The sequence below is a fragment of the Centroberyx gerrardi genome, chromosome 9 (assembly GCF_048128805.1).
Source record: "Centroberyx gerrardi isolate f3 chromosome 9, fCenGer3.hap1.cur.20231027, whole genome shotgun sequence".
In the NCBI taxonomy this organism is placed as follows: domain Eukaryota; kingdom Metazoa; phylum Chordata; class Actinopteri; order Beryciformes; family Berycidae; genus Centroberyx; species Centroberyx gerrardi.
The window spans coordinates 12,349,059-12,368,580 of record NC_136005.1 but is presented as its reverse complement, the minus strand read 5'-3'; the positions used below and the strand labels follow the sequence as shown (position 1 = coordinate 12,368,580).

The 19,522-nt window shown below is 42.5% G+C and overlaps 1 protein-coding gene across 1 annotated transcript in view; it reads left to right on the top strand.

Moving 5' to 3' along the window:
- The window catches only part of pip5k1ca (phosphatidylinositol-4-phosphate 5-kinase, type I, gamma a), a 49,436-nt gene that overhangs the window by 1,615 nt on the left and 28,299 nt on the right, over positions 1-19,522 (top strand). Inside the window, exons 2-5 of the mRNA XM_078285585.1 lie at positions 17,259-17,290; positions 18,217-18,303; positions 19,049-19,179; positions 19,381-19,498. Of these exons, the coding sequence (XP_078141711.1) occupies positions 17,259-17,290; positions 18,217-18,303; positions 19,049-19,179; positions 19,381-19,498 (368 nt within the window). The remainder of the gene's footprint in view (positions 1-17,258; positions 17,291-18,216; positions 18,304-19,048; positions 19,180-19,380; positions 19,499-19,522) is intronic.

Below are 19,522 nucleotides of genomic sequence, written 5' to 3'. Positions count from 1 at the left end.
CTCAGCTGTGTCGGAGAGTGAAAATGAAAGTGCCTTTGGATGCTGGGGCCTTTTTCTAGCCAGCTTGCTGCTGTGTGTCACATGCATTGAGAGTAATTTCACAAGTGTGCGCCTGCTCACTGTACCTTCACATGCAATGGAGTATATAGGCCTTACTGGAGAGAGGGCTAGCATGTGCACAAGGCAGATGAACAGAATTAAACGGATGGATTATTGAGTATCAGAATCAGAAATACTTTATTGATCCCCGAGGGGAAATTGGGTTTCATTGCAGTTGCTCACAGAAATATATACAGGCATAGATAAATTATAAGAAAAATAGAAATAAGAAAATAAGAAAATAAATATAAAAATATGTAGAATATGTGCATTATACTACATTAAAATAAAAATATGTAAAGTATGTGGATTATAAAAATATGTGTAAATAAAAATATGTAAAGTATGTGCATTATACAATAATAGATAACAACAATAATATAGAAATGAGAAAAATAAGAATTTGTGGGTGGGTGTGGGGGAGGAGGAGTAGGAGGAAATCCCTGACCTGGGCCTTTCACTCCTGCTTTTTTCCTTCCCCTTTGTTTTAAATTATTGCACAAAATTATTACCGGAATCTGTATTGCACAGTTTAAAATATAAGTTATAAATTATGGGGTTATTAAGCTGCTGACAGTGGTGAAATAAGTCCAAGGTCCAGTCTATTGAGTCTATTGACTCAGAGTGTCAGAGTACGCCTCTGCTCCGCCAAATGTTTTCAGTGTGTCTGATTGCAGACAGTTTGTGTTCACCTATTTGTACAGTATTTTGAGTCACTTGACATGCGCAGGCTTACAAAACAGCAAATTGTGTAATAATGTAATAAAGTAATAATGGACAGTTCTTTACAGGATGATGTGATTTGTTGAGTGATGGATCTTCACGCCAACTTCATGCCTATGATCCACTGAAACCATAAAGGAGTTAGCCAGGCCTATTCTGCTTCTAAAACTACTTGCTATTCCCTCAAAAGTAAACTACTATGCAAGAAAACCTGGTTTTATACATTTCACAATACAACCATTCCTTGACCAACCTCTGAATACACCCATCTTTCTCCATAATTCAATAAATGTGTGATCCCAAAAGTCTATCTGTCAGGTAAACACTATGCGTATGCTGTAGGGCTGAACAATTAATCGAAATTTTATCGAAATCGCAATATGGCCTACTGCAATTTTCAAATCGCAGGAGGCACAATATTTGTTAAAGGCGAAATGTGCATCAAAATACCATTTTAAATTAAATATTGTCGTGCTGCAGAGATGTCCTGGCCTACACATCATATTCTACAGACTTAAGAAAACATCTTTGTTTGGTACAGATCCCCGCAAAAATCACACCGTAATCATTTTAATACGTTTTTCAATGAAAATGAGAATAATGATGTAAAAATTATCATTCCCTCTAATATCGCAAATCATATCGCAATTGCAATATCAGTCAAAATAATCGCAATTAGATATTTTTTCAAAATCGTTCAGCCCTAGTATTCTGCAGCACAGTAAATAAAATATAGGCTACAGTCCGCACCTATCCTCCCCCATGTGACTTTACTCATCAATGTTTAACGTGTTTGATTTGCACAGTATTAGCAATTCAATCGTGGTTCGGTATTTATAATGAACGAGGGATGAATCGATGCAAGTCTGCGGATTGTCTCGTTATACTGCTCCAATAACTGGTGCGTCTCGTATGCATAATCCCAATACCTGGTGGTCAATAGTATGTTGCCTTGAATATGTTGCTGAGAAAAACAGCCAAGATCTAACCCTAACCACAGGCAAATGCAAATAAGGAACATATTACAACATATCAATCAAGGCCCATTACCTGGGATGTAGCCTAGTGGAGGCTGAATCCAACTCAGTTATTGCACATTTTTAACTGTAGAATAGAGTTTACCCACCTTTAAGGCTGACAATTTATGTTAGGGTCTTTTAAGAGGAAATTCATAAATGAATGATTTTCTACATTTTTTTGTTTATATTGGTGCATGTGTTTGCCTTATGATGACCACAAACCAGACCATATTTATGGATGTTTCTTTGTGTTGAAAGGCGAGTCTCTCTTTTGGTACTCTTTGTGACAGTCTCCCCCTCAGTCCCTTCGCAGTCTCCTCTAGTGGCAAGTCATGACAGTTATGCTTCCATGCAGAAACACAGACTGGCTCTCATTCTCCTGCCAAAGTCAGGCAAATACATGTAAACACTTAGGCCTACCTAAAATGATTAGGCTACAGTGTACAAGCCTAATGGACTAATGGACCAGGTGCATACAGATATCTTCCTGAATTAAGTTTATTCAATCCTTTTTAGCTAGTCTGGGGCCCTTGCCATCATATATGGCACACCCAGTAGTTGCTCCTTCTCTCTTCCTCTCTCTGCCTGAACTGACAAGAGCAGATGTGAAGGTTTGGATGGTTTCCACATTGGACAGCTATGAAAAAAGTATTTAGAAGAGACCAGGAGGCTGTCATCTTTGTGCACTTGGTTTTATCCGTGAGTCCGTGTTTAGGTCCTGTCATGTTGCATATGTGGGAATGGAGTTAAGTTTCATACAGTCAGTGTTCCCAGTGAGGTTTCAACTTTATTGAGAAGTGTAATCCGTTTGTTTCAAAATGTTCAGCAAATTAACTTTTATGGCTCTTTATTTAGCATGCTTTTGTCTCTCTTAGCCTTCCTTAAAAATAGAAAAATGATGTACTCAACTCCTTTTAGGGCACACACTTAATGTTTACCATGTGACTTAATAGTGAACACTTAAGCTCCAAGGCAGGGGCATGTCACTGTTTGAATTAATTAACCTTACAATGTGCCATGCAATTTCTTGTAGGATAATTTTATCTAAACACGTGCTACTGTTTTGACCTCACACAGTAGAGTCTAAACTTAGCATGTAGAGCTTGTTGTCTCACATTTTGTTTGCATCCCCAGTGTTGTTGTGCGTGCTTCTTCCGCTGATGCAAAGCTTTGTTAGGTTAAGCTGGTTTCTCTGATAAGCGCTGCAGCAGGGAGGGGTAGGTGTGTTTCACACTCCGACTCCCATCCAACATCTGTCAGTGGAGGGTCTTAAAGGGATAGTCCTCTGTATTCAGCTGAAATTTGTTGTCACCCAGTGTTAATTTCTATGACAGCATGATGACAGTGTGGTAATATCACATTGATGTTGTGTCACCCCTCCAATAATATAAAGTCATCAGTTTGCGGTTAATCGGTCAATGAAAATGCCAGCTGTAATGAACTGCTCCTGCCTCATTCTCACTGCTTCCAGGAGATGGGAAATGTCCACTTGATAAAATCTGTAACCCATACCCCTTCACCATTTTCTCAAACATCCAAGCCAAGTTTCTACTCAGGTGCTCACCCTAAGAATTAACGTCAGATCCTGTGCATTTGTAATTGCAGGCTAGGCCGTTCAGCTCAGCTGCTCTGATTGTGTGAAGAAAACGTTACGTAGGTGTCACAGCTGAATAGCTAAATAGCTCTCTGAGTATTTAGCTCCATTCAAACCTTCTCACTCTCAGGCAGCCATAATTTCTTTCTATAGATCAGTAGCCTGTCTCCCGTCAGCCTGACAGAATTAATCTCACTTATCTTCTCTCCACACCCATACTCACCTCCTCTTACCCTCAATCTTGGGTGTATTTTTTATTGCCTAGCCCTTTTTCCTTTCCTTTCCTTTCCTTTCCTCTCCTCTCCTCTCCTGAGCTACAACTCATCCCCTTCTTCTTTCCTGTGAGCGATTCCCTTGGCTCAGCCGCTCGTTCGTTACTATCCCTCACTCCTTATCTCCCTCTGTCTGTTCTCCGCTCTAGGCAAGGCCTGTCAGAACTGCTGACGGAGGCACAAAGGGCGGCTGCCTACTGCGTAATTTACCATTGATCCATCTGCTTCCTCCTTATTCTTTCTTTCGCTCGTGTGGTCTCTCCTTATCTCTCTCTCTCTCTCTCTCTCTCTCTCTCTCACTCACTCTCTGGCTATGCACAGGAGGCTGGCACAGTGCTGGTTTGTGTCCCTTCCGTCAGTTCCCAGAGATTGGATAGGATTTTGTGTCCTCTCCCAGGCCTTTTGGCGTCATATTTAACGTTGATGACGCAGTTCAGTTACGTACTTCTTATGTACTGCTGATAGGGCCATTTCCCCTGGCTGCAAGCAGGGGATGTGTGGTACAGTACCTAAATAGATGGTGCAGCGAGGCAGGAATGTTTTTTGCTATTTGTCCTTGTGCTTGTCCAGGTTTTTTTTCCCTCTGAGTGAGACCTGGGTAGAGTAGAGAGGGAGGGAGGAAACGAGGATATGAAGGAGTAAGTGAGGCAAAGGACCAGTAAATAGAGGAGAGAGACATAGAAGAGATAAAGAATTCTACTGTTTTAGGCTACGTTTTCTTCACTTGTCGTGACTTTGCAGCTGTAAAAGGCCGTGGAGTCGCCATGCATGGGTCATTATCACTTGCTCTGGGGGTGCCAGCCTGCCACCGAGGCTCTGGCTCAGTTTCGCGGTCTCATGGCTGCAGTGTCATATCGACCCTCAGGGGGGAAATAAGGCAAAGACTTCTGCTGTTTTCTAATTAAAAGTTACTGTGCCCACTGCGTAGACTTATTACTATTTCATACTCAGCAGCACCTGGAGTCTGAATGCAGTCAGACACGAACATGAAGCTGTCAGACCCCCTGCATAAAACTTCTGATGATTATTATTGATTTCATCTATTTTTTATGGGGGTAGAGCTATTCCTCTATGTCTGTTGTAGTCTTAGGCCTCAGGCGCCTGTATTTTCTGCAAGAAGATTTGGATTTCAAAGTTACACCTATTCAGAATTGGGAGGGAAACGGTATCTTTTAAAGTGCTGTTTTTCTGTTTTATGTGTTGATGCCAGGCCGATTGTTATATTAGAAACCATTGAATCTTAATTGGTTGATTTTTGTGCTTCCATCAATCCTTCCAAAACACTTTTAAGGGTTCATGAATAGTTGGGATTGCTTTTGTAATAAGTAGAGCTGCATAGACTTGGCCTTCAGATTTTTACGCTAATTTGAAATTCAGATGGTATTAATCAGTCAATTATTTGTTGCCGTCTGAATGGTGACTGCCTATTAAAGTGAATGGCATGCAAAGCCTTGAGAGAAATGCTGGAGGGTTTTATGCAAGTTTAATGGGTCTGAGCAGTGAGAAAATTCATTCATTCATTAAACAGCGTGGGCCTAGTTGGCAAATTCAAACTCTCTGACCCTGCTCTAAGCAATAGTCTATTCTCATCTTGTGTGATGTTGGATTTCTAATAGGCACGGAGAACAGACTAGACTTCATTGATTACAGCCCCATCATCCACTATTCTAAGGGACTGTATGGCCTGCAGCATAGTATTCGGCTTAGTACAAGTTGCCACACATGGGCCCTTATTATAAAAAGATTCTATTGATTGATTTATTGATTTCATTTCATTGATTTAGGCCTACTGCTGTGGTAGGTCAGATTTGTCTGTCTTTGGGGTTGTGTCAGGTTGTGGATATGAGGTTGTGTTACGCCTGAAATATAAGATATTTTGCTCCCAACCCCCCTGAGTGTGCGATATCTGCTTGCTTCGCACTGCAGGAAGAAAATGCTTTCTCCATTTCTTTCCAGTGTGTCTTCACAGAGGCTGTTGTGTTTTCTCCGTGCTTTGACACTATGTGGGCAGGCTGGAGAAGAGGCTTCATTTTCTACAGACAAAACTAGATCAGCAGCTGCTAGCTATGTCATTTACTGTTATTGTATTTTCCCAAGAGCCAAGGCTGCTGTCTGTCTGTTTTTCCGTGGGCATTCATCTGGGCTGAGCTGTGGAAATGATTTCTCTTTGAGAGCACAAGCAGTGCAACCTCGCACTAGAGATAGCGGTAGCTTTCAGTAGGTAGAACTTTCCTGTCCACTCCCATGATGGAGTACGCCTAGTTGAGTAACCAAGCGTATACCTGAGGCTGTCACATGGAAGAGCGGTGTCTGATTGTCTGCAGTCCGTGTTACTGTTGCCTCAAAAACAAGTTTATGAACTCGCTGTATGAGTCATGTTCAGGGAGGTGTCTGCCTATTTATATAGATTCCGACCTGCAGACGTGGGTCTGTGTTGACAGAGTTGTGGTTCTGTGGCTTAGCATGCCTAAGGTTTTACCTGTTCACTCCAGGGGAGTGAACAGGTAAAATTCTCCCTTGCAGTCCAGGGGCCTGCAAGGGAGAATGAAAGACCGAAGAGCATTTTGCATTATGGCAAAGGACAATCTGTAGGCCTTTTAAGGGCGAAGTGCATGGGCATCTTGCAGTAGAATAACTCCAGAATGCTGTTATTGTCTTTGTTGAATTTCTGCAGTGACAGTGGCAGTGGCAATATCCGGTTTTGTGCGACACTTGCTCAACAGCATAAGAGTCTGTGGCTGGTTAATTGAATCTGCAGGTATTGCAGAATTTGATGGAAGCGGTAGTGACACAGGCTGTTGTGCAACTGCTTTGCCTCTGTAGTTAGAGCAGATTACCTTCTACTGAGTCACCACCCGCAGAAGATGCTGCTCTCAGCAACAACACAGCTACAGGAGTCAAGTCTATCGTGCTATCAACTCCACTCCCATGACTCTTCATCAAGTCTATTGCTTTTGTCTCCTCTCCTCTCCTCACCTCTCCTCTCCACTCATCTCCTCTCCTCTTCTCTCCTCTCCTCTCCTCTCCTTTCCACTCCTCTCCTCTCCTCTCCTCTCCTCTCCTCTCCTCTCCTCTCCTCTCCTCTCCTCTCCTCTCCGTAAAAGGACCTTTTTCTCTCTGCTCAAAGCTTTCGCTGTATTTTGGGGATCAGCAAGGATCAGTGCGCTCAGTTCTGATCTGGGAGCTCAGTAATGAAAAACATACAGAAATTGCATAAGAGGTTGTGCATGTGTGTGTGTGTGTGTGTGTGTGTGTGTGTGTGTGTGTGTGCGTCCTTTAGCCCCGAGGACTGAGCTGTTTTTAGCTTTGCCCAAGGAACAGGGTGCTGCTACTCTGCCCTGCCAGTCTCTCCAGGAGCAGCAAGACCTCCCTGAGGGAGGATTGGGTGCACACACATACTGCGCGCGCACACACACACACACACACATATGTACATACACGTGCACACTCTTGACATATAAATCCATTTGTATATAAATAGACAATTCCCGCCAGACAGTTTGTGGGTGAGAGTGTCAATTGAAACCTTGAATGGAGAGACATTTATTATTACAACTCTGCTCCTGATGTGTGTGTACTGCCGTGATTTGTGTACACTATACCTATTGCTCTGACAGCTTCAAATATTAGCTCTGAGTCCACATGTTGACTCACAGTGTGGGCAGACATCACATCCCCGCAAGATACAGACATCTCCATGCCTGATTATAGAAAACCAGTTAGGAGTTGCTGTTTTACTGACTGTCTGTGATGTGTGTGTGTGTGTGTGTGTGTGTTTGTGTGTGTCCCTGTGGTCTGTGTGTAACCGCCCGACCCCATCACCAGGACATGTTCATAACGTTCCATCGAGACTTGGCAGAGCCGAGCGGAGCCGACAGACTTGGGCTTTAATAAAGACACCACTTTCTGGATCACCTCACTTTCGATTTCCATTTCAAAGCCCACGGAGCTTTCTGGCCTCTCCAAGGAAAAATTACACTTTCATACCCACCTGCTCCATTAGTCCATTCCACAGTGTGAAATGAAGATCTAACTGTCTCAGCCTGTTGTGACTGGCGGCAAGATTGGACTGCAGGACTGGAGATGAGTCAAATTAGCTCCTGCCAGTACTCATTGTCAGTGTACCTGTGTAAATAAATGGATTTGAATTTAAATTAGTTTTATTGTTAGTGTGGTACACCGTGAAGAGGGACAGTAGATGCAGAATACCTGCAGGTGTGGAGTTTTAACGATAATTGCACTGTTATTAGGTGAACTGATTCCAACTCAGAAGATTTCTTTCCTCAATCAAGCATAAAAAATCAGTTTGACATTTTCACTTTCTCAATGTTCTGCCCCCGCACTTGGAAGAATATTCTGTTCATTTGCTCATCCAATTATAATGGCAGAAATTATGTTTTCTGTTACCTCTGCCTTTCACAAAGCCATTTCAGCCATTTCTCCAGTAATGAATGAGTGTCTCCAAAATGTGTTTTGAATTTTGCTTATCACGGATTAACTGTTGGAACATATTTACATTTGTTCTAATGCTGAAGACACCAGAACAGAGTCACTGTGTTACAGCCAGCCAGCAAGCCAGAAAAACAGACTATGACGCTGACAGACGTTGACTTCCACCTGTCCTTGCAGTGGTGCCAGTTTGTCCTGAGTTTAATCCAGCCAGCTAGTCTAGTGGCCCGGAGAGAATGGGATTGGGATTACGGAGAGCAAAGTAAAAGTGACTGTGACTTGGCTGGGCTGGCATGTGGGCTGCTATCTGCCTGCCTGCCTGCCTGCAGATCTTCCGTTTCATGCACAACAGCTATGAAACGTCAGAACCCAACGCACTTGGGATCCAGATTTTGTGTATAATTTGTGTATTTGTGTGTAGCTGCGTATATAGACGAGCACTTCCAGCTCTGAAATGGTGGAAAAGGATTGAACTGAAAGCGATAGGGATCAGACTGTTTTGGAAGGCTGCAGATGCTGTTTCACAGTTTAGGAACAGACAGTTTATTGTTTGAAAAAAATCAATGCTTGCTCTGGTTTTATCTGCTAAAATGGTGAGGAACAAATAATAGTAGGCTATATTCTTCTACACAGCCACTATTGGGAGTTTCTCTCTTGAACATTGCCAGTTTAAGCCTGTCTGCAAAGGCAGGCACATATTTTTTTCACTATTGTTTTTATAGCCTTTGCTTTTATAAACTCAGTAAGAAAAGCTCTATTAGTGTTAGTAACTTTTTCTCTATACACAGAGCTCTTATGTGAAGAAGACGTATTTCTCATAAAGTCTCCTTTTTTAAATACAGGCTCTTGTGAGTTGGATTCAGCAGCAGCTGTATGCCTATCACTGGCAGACTCTGTTGTGAATAGCTCATCATCTAGCACCAGGCAACGTGTCTCAAAGGGATGTTTTTTTGAGCAGGAAGCTTTTTATTAAGCCTGCTTGCTTGCCTGATGCTATTGATCATAATGGATGACTTGGCATGGTGAAAAGCTGTCCTCTAGCCTCTGCTCCCTCCAGGCATTCGCTGTGTTATACAAAGTATACGGTATGTGCTGACAGCGGAGCATCTTTCCCCCTCTGTGCAGACATGTCGACCCGAACGCTTTTCACAGTAAACCAGAGAAATGCTGAGGGAAATGTATTTTAGGGATAAGGATGTGGATGTGCGCCGACACCACCATGCCAGTTTAAGACGTGTTAATTTATTCAGAGCCAAGTTTAACCATGCTGCTTAGTCTGCGGCTACTTGGAATTGCAGTCAGTGTGGTGTGTGTGTTTGTCTGTGTGTCTGTTTTTGTGTTTCTGTCTGCATGTGGTTGCATGCACAAACACGGTTGTAAGGATATTATTCTGCCAGATTCCCGTAATTGCAAAGAAATGTCTTAAAGCCTCTTTGAACAGCTTAGCATTAGGAAGCTGATGGCTCCTTAATTATAAGTGTTGCCATCCAAGTAGCTCTGTTCTGGAGGAATGGTCAGCTTGGAGGAATTACTGAATAAACACACACAGTCACTCACACACAGACAGACACACACACACACACACACACACACACACACACACATACATACACAGGAGTAGAAAGAGTCATTTAGGCCTCTCCACTGCCTCCACTTTCCATCCTGGGCCATGGCCAGAGAGCAGGAGAGGGCTCCACTGACTGACTGGTGTGCTCATGGAAAAATACACAAGCTGCTGGCTACTGAAACCAAGGGCTCAGGGGTGAAGTGGCCTGATGGTGCTGATTTAGGATCAGTTTGCGTTCCCTCAGTCTAAACAGCAGTCATTACTCCGGCATAGCTGACCTGACCCAAGTAAACTAGGCCTAAGATAACCATAAATGTACATAGCCTAAGAAACCCTCACTGCACTGTGAGTCCAAGTCAAGGCTATAAGGTTCTGTCTGTCTGAGCTTCTCTCTAGCTTGCATCCTGGCCATGAGAAAACAAATGACTCTCATCTCACACTCCTTGCACCTACATCAGACTTCACATTACAATCCCAAAGCGTTATTTACAGGGCAAAATACCGACACGGAGGCTGATTATATTTTAGTCCACAAAATTTTCCTGTGTATTGAGTAGGAGTAGTATTGATTTTTCTGCTCTTTTAAATTCGGTAGTCATAGATTTCTTCCTTCCATAGGTCAGGTCAGGAGCACTTTGACACAATAAGCAAACGCTGCTTTGTTGTGGCGTAGGAAATTAACACCAAATCAATAGCTAGAGCACCATTACTTCGCTTCTGCCAAGATAACAAACAATCATCTCAGAGACTGTCTCTTACTTAGCTCATCTCGGGGGAGTCCCTGTATTGATCCTGAGTGTGTGAGACGTTGCAGTCAGTAACATAAACACAGATTGTGCATGCACATACTACTGAAAACACCAATATCTAAAGAGACAACCACACACGTGTTGATGTTAATATTTAGGTGGCCCACACAACACTTTACTTGAATTATTGGTTATAAGACATTATAAGTCATTATATGCCCATCATAAGCACATTATAAGTACTTCTTAGCTGCATCAGAAAATATTAATATACTAAAATGCATCATGAATCTGGCATGAGAAATGTATATTATAATGTGCTTATAATGCGCGTATGATGACTTAGAATGTCTTATAACCAACAATTCAAGTAAAGTGTTACCAATTTTTGTTTCTTTTTGGGTGCTGTGCATGAAGCCACCATTTAGACCTAATTTTTCACCGGTGTAGTTTAAAAAAACAACAACAACAGCATTTAATGCTGGCAAGCACTGAAAGTGTGGTAGTCAACTACAATGACCATAATTCATTGCACCTACGGTATGATGCAGTGCAAAACATAACCCATTTGTAATTAGCTGTATGTTGTACTTGTTTCATTAGCGATGATCAGATGGCAGTATAGTACTCAGCTAATATTGCAGTAGCAAATTAGATAATGCTAGCTTCATTGGCTTAAGTGAGAGACTGAAGTGCCTGGAAAAATAGGAGAATGAATGAAATTAATTGCCACAGCCCACCAACCCCTCCACCCCCACTGCCATCACTGCTGAAGTGAACTGTCAACTCTGGGAAACACTGCACATATACACACAGCATGCAAATAAAAGTGCATTTAACTTTAACAGTCACATTCCTTTACTTTAGTACAGTTTGCACAGTTTGCAATCCTGCAAGCCCTTAGCACAACATGAATTGTTTTGATAGTGTTTTGTTTCAGTGGGTGGTGTTGTTGTCAGCCTTTTCTCTCTTGATACATCATCTTCATAGTGGCTGCTGTTTGTGTCTTGCCTTTGTTTATTTGCATGCTCTTGTGTGTGTGTGTGTGTGTGTGTGTGTGTGCGTGCATGCATATGTTTATGTGTGAGTTAGCGGGTGCAGCATACAGTATATGCATGTGTATCTGTGTGTGGTACCGTATGCTGCTATCCTGCTGTGCTAATGCCCTATTTAACAGCATCGTGAGAGTATGTGTGGAAGGCAGCATGTGTCTGTTGATTCCAGGCACACGTGCATAACTCATAAAAAGCCGGTTGACCTCAATTGGGGCGCCATGGAAACAAGGGAAGTGGGAGAGAAAAGAAGCGCATGTGTGTGTGCATGTTTGTGTACATGTGTGTGTGTGTCTGTGTGAATGTGTGTATACAGTCGGTTGGCTATGTGTTATCTGTTTGGGAGCACTGAGGGAATACAAATGGAGAGGCTAGAACAGACACTCTTACAATGATAAAATAAACCTAACCAGGATAGGACATTAACATTAGTTAGAGGGGATTATTCAGGACTTTGGTTAAGAACTGCCCTTGAACAGTAAACAGAAAGTAATACAGGTTATTATAACAACTGAATGTCACAATTCTCACATTAATGTGAATGGACAGTTTTAATGAAATTATCCCCTAAAATCACTTAACATGATCAAGAAATCCCTTTAGAAAAGGGAAATTTATTAGTCTATTAGTAGTAGTCCATAGATTTATTAGGCTTCCAAGGGGTCTGGTGTTCAGGTTAGTACCAAAAACACTGGGGAGAGGACAGGGCAGCTGTTCAGGACTAAGCTGAAAGAAGCACTATCGTGCAAATCTTAAAGCAAGTCTTAACATGAATAGGTTTTAAGTATGTGTTTGCGTATGTGTGTGTGTGTCTCTTTATATGGCAATGTGTTTGTGTGTGCACTTTCATATCCGCCTGTGCACATAGGAATGGGGGATAGTGTTTTGTCACAATTATAATGAACTGGAGTGGGTTAAGTCTCCACAGGGATACTGAGTTCAGATTCTCTGCAGTGTGAAAACGCTTTGACAGACACCGAAATACAGAGAGGGAAAAAGAAAATGGGTCCTTAAAGAATGACTTCAGGCTATAGGCACAGTTGAGAAGGTGACAGTATGTTCACTGCGTAATCTGTTACACATTACTGATCTTCCTGAAATTGTAATTAGTGAAGTAATCCACTGTATGACTCAAACTCAGTAATGGTTGATTGATTAATTAGTGGCACCAATTACTGTTGCCGTTTTTTAATAATAATTTTACTGTCAACTGAAAAATGTTACTCCCTAACACTCTGGCCATGGATCTGTCTACACTTATAGAGAGAGGAAGGCATATTTCAAGAGGTAGAGGAGAGCTCATTTCACTGATGGCCGGGAGGCTGTGAATGACCCTCAGGGAGAACTGGGCGTGACGCAGAAATGAGCACGGAGAGAAGATCGGCAGTGGAGAGGGATGAAAAACGGGAACCGCATTAAACTGGAAAAGATAAGAATAGAAGAGGAGGTGAGGATAGAGAGAGAGACCAGCAGAGAGAGGAGGAGAGGAGAGCAGAAACAAACTCCAAATTCCCTCTAAATTCCCTTGCCTCCCATGGCTACCATCCACTGGTAATGGACCCCTCTCTTAATGGTTGTAAGAGTATGTTATTAAACCAACACATAGCAGCCTGGCTAGGCAACAATCTGGGCTAGAAGCTATTTATTTGGATGGGTCTGTTTGTTCTTCCATCCGTTGAATAGCTGTACAGGTATACTGCAGGATGATGGTGGTCAGGGGATTGTGCACTGTTGATGGGTCTGGAGGTAGGAGCTGTTCCTCTTCTTGTCCTCATTCTGCAGGCTCTCATTACTGCTAAGGATACAATGACTTGGATACATTTTAAAGGTAAACTGAGTGAAGCTGAAACAGATAACAGGTCATCACCTCAGACTCTCAGCTCTGACGCAGAGGCATATTTATGAAGACGGTTTTCACAAAACATGTTTTTTACAGGAAACATTCATCATTAGGTTGTTTTGGTTTTTGTGTCTTTCAAGTGAAGTGTTTTTGTGCCAAAATGAGATTACCATACGTAAAAAGTGACACCTTCTCTCTGATTAATAGCCTGAAATCAAAACTAGTTTTGGACTTTTTGATTGACAAATAATAACACTTTTGCAGACTTGAAATAATTGTTTTCCCCCCGAAATGGATAGTATTTTGGAATAGAATTCAAGTGTTGAGTTTAGTTACCACAGAGGCGATTAACTGACTAATTTGCACATTTACCGGCATTCAGTTTGCATTTGTTGGATTATAAAAATGAGTCACTACTCATCTTCTGTCGTAGGCTGAAAACTCATTCCTTCAAGAACCCGCTTTCATGCCCCGTCATGACCTCTCTCTCATATCTTCCTCCACTACTCGCTGTAATTTACTCTCATCAAAGAAAATCCCCTCTTCCTCTCTCCTTAGCCCTTATGTTATGTCTTTTAACAGCATTTGTGACTCTAGGGTCACAGGAATGTTATCAAGGTGCTATGGCTCTAGCTTGTAGTCGTAATGTAATTGTAAGTCGATCTGGACATGAGCATCAGCTAAATGCCTAAAATGTAAATGTAGTTCTGGCTCGATCCTCCACACCTCTCTTCCCAGAGCCTTCTCTATCCTCCTATACGTTTTTTGGAGTAATGGCTTTTATAGTAACTGGGTTTACTTATTCACACTGCTGAGGCGCGGGGATAATGGAGGTAGCAGAGAAGGGTCCAGCCTTTCAGCTCTGTCCTGATTGAATGCAGTAGAAAGGAACGACAGCCAACCAACCGTACCGCCTAGATCCATACAGGAGACCACTGGTGCTCAAACTGTCATGGTGGCGGTCTGCTCTGAGGCCGATTAGCTTAGAACGATTGAATCCACCATTTTAATCTACTACGTTAAATTATAGTTTGCGTTCAAGATTAAAATATTACAGAGATTTATTGTGGTTTACGGGCATTTCAGGATACAAAAGGCATCATCTCCACCTCACAGCCTGGCTGGTAAACATCAGGACCATCGTCTGACAGACACGTGCAAGACCTCTGATGCATGTAAAGTCTGAGACGTGCTCGGGTTTTCAGACAGGGCTTGTTCCATATAAAGGTCAAATGGGCAATCTAACTCAAGGATAAACACTTTACTCTTCAATGACAACATTGACATTAGGAGTGTTGGAAATGTTGGGGAAAATGATAACAACAATATGACAATGATGAAGGTTATTATTATTATTATAATATAATTATTATAGGAAGCAGAGAAGACACCGGTCTTGCAGCTCTGTTCTAAATTAATGCAACACAATGAACGGGCAGCCATCCAACCGCACTGTGTGGATCCATATAGGAGACTGCTGCTGCTTAAACTGTCATGGTGGCGGTTTGCTCTCAGACCAGCTGGGAGAGATGGAGCACATGCTTACACACACACATCCAGACACATACATACACACTTATTCACTGCACACACAATGCCGTGTAGCCTCAGCTATCACTCACACCCACACACACACACACCCACGCACGCACACACACACTCACTCTTAAGGCAGACTTAACGGGTGCAGGCATGCGGAAGGGAAGGGATATGGCTGCAGAAAGCTACAGCTCAGGACAGGAGGGAAATTATCTCCACTGTTGGTGGCTCACACACACACACACACACATACATGCACACACACGCAGGGGGGACAGGCATGGGGAAATAACAGAGGAGCTGTTAAAGGATCACGCTTAGCCAGCCAATCACACACACACTCACACTCAGAACACACACACATACAGACGCAAATAATAATAAGGCATGGCAAAAAGCAGGAAAGCTTCCTCTTTAATTATCTGCATTGCCAACATTCCCTCTACACCAATAGCTGCTGTGGTGTTTGAATGTTTTTTTGTGTGTTTTTTTTGTATTCTCCAACGTCCCCCCCTGCAGTCAGCGTTGCCGGGATTGCATTGGCACGTTTTGGCTTGCTCATCCCACAGCGAATCTGTGTGTGACAGAGGGAGAGAGAGAGAGAGAGAGAAGGAGCTGGAGGAGGGGTGGCAAACAGGCTATTCTGTGGCTCAGTCACATGGGTATCCACGAGAGGCAGGCTGACAGCCGCACAGAGACACAGAGAGAGGCTGGCTATCAGGGCAGCTTCAAGGAGAAAACACAGACTCAGAGAGGCATGCTGTGAAGATGCTATCCCACTCCAAAATGACATTGCCACAGAGGTCAGGCTTTTCTGTCTCCGCTGCTTTTCCAGGCAGAAGGACAGACTGAATCATTTTGTATCGGGTTGGAGGTTGGAGCTCATTCCTTTAAAATGGCGTTTAGCTCTAATATCAAAAGTCATGTTTCATCCCCTGTTTGGCCTGTTGTGACTGGCTGACTATAATGTAGTTGTCAAAATGTCATAGGGGCTCAGAAGCAGGAAATTGTACGCTACCCCATGGGTTTCGGTGTCTTGCCCAAGGACCCATTGACACAAAACATGGCTGTTGAGGGATGCACATGGGCTGTTGCAAGAACTGAACCTGTGACCTTCCGCTAATGAGACAGTCTCTCTAACGGGGGCCGCTCTGCCAGGTGCCGACAAGTGAAAGGAAAATGGAAAGATATAACGTCAATAAAACTTGTGTTCTGTTCAAAAAGTCTGAATTTTACAGTATTTTATGTCATGCCTGTCTCTATTTACTCATAAATTCTTGTGTTCACAACAGTTAGACTGTGTTGTTTCTGCTGTAAACATGTCTGTAGTTTCTCCACCACCATCTGGGAGTCTGAGTGTGATGTTCACCCCCTAACTGAAAGGGAATTAATCAGCGCTGTCATGCTATCTGAACCCCTCTCTCATCTCTCTTTCTCTCTTTCCTTTGCTCTTTTCATCTCTCTTTCCTGCTCTCTCTCTCTTTCTCTCTCCCCCTCTCTTCATCATTATGCTGAGTGTTATAAGGCTATAATTATGGATCTATTTCAGGCCGTGCTGGTGAAATCAGTATTCTGATTGCTTTTCTCTGTTATTTACATCCCCTTGTTGTTACACTAAAGATCATGCTCAAATAACTTTAGGAGATGAAAGACTGTGCTGCAATTCCAATATTTGTTAGGTTAGGTTAGGTTATTTTATGTAGGCATTTGTTAGTCTCTCGGTGTAGCACATTTCAGCCTAGATATCAGCCTTGTAAAGCCAGCCTGCAGACAGGGAAAGTGCTTCCATGTTCTCTGTTCCCTCTTCAAGGAACTCACGGCAAAATTATTTAAAGCTGGAAGAGCTGGTGTTTCCTGGTTAGTTTAAATGGATAATGAAGGATCTTGAGGCTGACTCAATAAGGAGCTGTCTGTTCTTTATTCAGTCAAGATTTATATAGGTTTGGCCCTTGACCCTGCTGGTCTGCTATTAGACCACTGCCTTTTTGAGCACTTATAGTAAATTATGACTTTGAATCTCTGAAACAGAGATTCTTCATCTCAGTGGGTCTAGCTGGTTAGATAAAAGGTTAAATAGAAAATGCATTAAAATCATACACACAATACATAGGGCTATAAATAGGACTTGGTGTCCTTGCGGCTGAAGTTAGTCTCTCCTGCAGTTCTGCTGGCTGGCAGGCCCCCAGTTGTGTTTGACACTGTTATTATATAATGTTGGACTGCTGTGTCTACCCTTTAGGATTCATCTTTGTTCCAGGCAGCACTAATGATGGTGAGTAACAGAGCCTCTCCCTCTCAGAGCTACTAACACGGTCTCTCTCTCTCTCCCTCTCTCTCTCTCTCTCTCCCTCTCAGATGCTGCTGCTAAGAAGGCCTTCATCACAGAGGTAAGCTAGTGTCTGTTCCTGTGATGATCCACTCTGTTATGTTCCCCTCCTCACTTCCTCTTTGATCCTCCACATCAATAGCTACTCCATCATCTGAATGTCTCTTACTAGTTCAGCCACATGTTTATGGAACATTACTATAAACCGCTACTCCAAAAAGGCTTCATCTGAGGACCTCACTTAAATAGTATTACATTACAGTAACAGTACCTTTTATAGTTTGTTTTTGCTACCAAGGTGCAAGAAGGGTGGGCTTGCCACATAGCTCAATACACTGAGTACCAAAAAGTTTTGACAAATACAGTTTAGTATTCTTGTCTGTGATGGACAACTTTGCTATTATATGCTATTATGATATTATTTCAATCATCCTGATGTGGTAAACACTGTCAATCTGGTACTTCAAGTAGGTAAGAACAATTATTTGCAAATGCAAATAATAAATAAACATAACTATAATAACTTCAGAAATATTTATGTCAAATGCCCAGCTTTGATATCTAGAATGTCCACTCTGTTATTTTCCTCCTAACCCTTGCCTCTTTAAAATATTTACTAAAAACAGATTGTTGTATAAAACATGCCATCAAAACTCAAACGGCATAGTTTGAGTAGTTTGACTGAGTAAAGGAAGTGAAGTTCAACTCATGAGTGGACAGGTTAACCAAATATTTGCATTTTGCTCCAAAATGTGCAGCTGCTCTACTCATCAGTGAAATACAATACATAAGAGCAAAGCTTGATCAAAGCTTGAAATCACGCGTTCTTTGATACGGTTTTCCTCCCAAATCTTTTTATCTTCAAATATTTACCCGCTGTTAATGAACAGGTGCAAATCCTCCTGTCCCTATTGATGCGAGTCGCTCTATCTCATTAATCTCTGTGTGTGTGTGTGTGTGCTTCTCTCTCTCTCTCTCTCTCTCCAGATGCCCTCATCCTCAGGCCAGCCTGGCCAGGGGAAGAAGATTGGCCACAGAGGGGTGGATGCGTCAGGAGAGACCACCTACAAGAAGGTACAGTAGACATGTAGACAGCACATGGCTGTTGGCACGCTAACAGGTGTGATTCCATTTTTGCAGAGACAGAGAGAGACATCTGAGAAATTCTCAGTGGGCGGTGAACCGATATTTATTAGGTAGAACTAACACAATAGTTGTTCTTAATGCCTGTAGGCAGTAACAAATATTTATATTCTTACCATTTTACAGTGAGTTGACTGTAGAGACAGAAAATATGTGAGGGTTGACATGGCTAATATCATGACAGGCTAATAAAATATCAAGTATATCTATAGATTTTATTCACTGACAATGTAGTTTGGATGGTAATCAATCAGTGGGGCTCGAGTGTGTACCCCACAGTCATGTTTTCTCGCTCAGTTCTCTGTGTCAGTCTGTGGATGGCTCTCACTTGGGTCTGAAAAGAAGAAAAACTCTCAGCTTGACAGAATAACTGGCTCATTTGAAGTACCATTTTGAACCAGTCCAGCACTTGCACCTACACAATGCTGGCATAAAATTTAAACAAATTATGGTAATTATGGTAAAATATAGCAGGTTGACAAAATATCCTTGGTTGACAAAATAATAACTGTTTTACTGGATCATCTACATTTTAGAAATATTGAATGATGAAAATCAGATAAAGTTTTTTCCCTCCCACAATGATATGTACCATCTCAGAATAGGGCTCTTCACATACTGTAAGCTGGCAAAGGGTAAATATCTCTCGGCCTCTGCCTCCCTCTCCCCCATGCAGACCACGTCCTCTGCCTTGAAAGGTGCCATCCAGCTGGGCATCGGCTACACAGTGGGCAACCTGAGCTCCAAGCCTGAGAGAGACGTGTTGATGCAGGACTTCTACGTGGTGGAGAGCATCTTCTTCCCCAGGTTTCTACTGCCGCTAGACACAGAGCCAAGCATATGCATCTCTGGTGCTAGATGTATATCCGTGTGAATGTGAATTCCTGTGGACATGTTGTTGTATTGATTGATTGTTCTGCTGTTCTTCACCTGGCTGTGTTTGACACTCCGTGGAGAGAAATGCAAATGATTTCCTCTGATATTGTTTTGTATTGTTCTGTATTCCAGTGAAGGCAGCAATCTGACCCCAGCCCACCATTTCCCAGACTTCCGCTTCAAAACCTACGCTCCTGTGGCCTTCCGCTACTTCAGAGAACTGTTTGGCATCAGGCCGGACGACTACCTGGTAAGATTCAGCCTATCGCTCGCT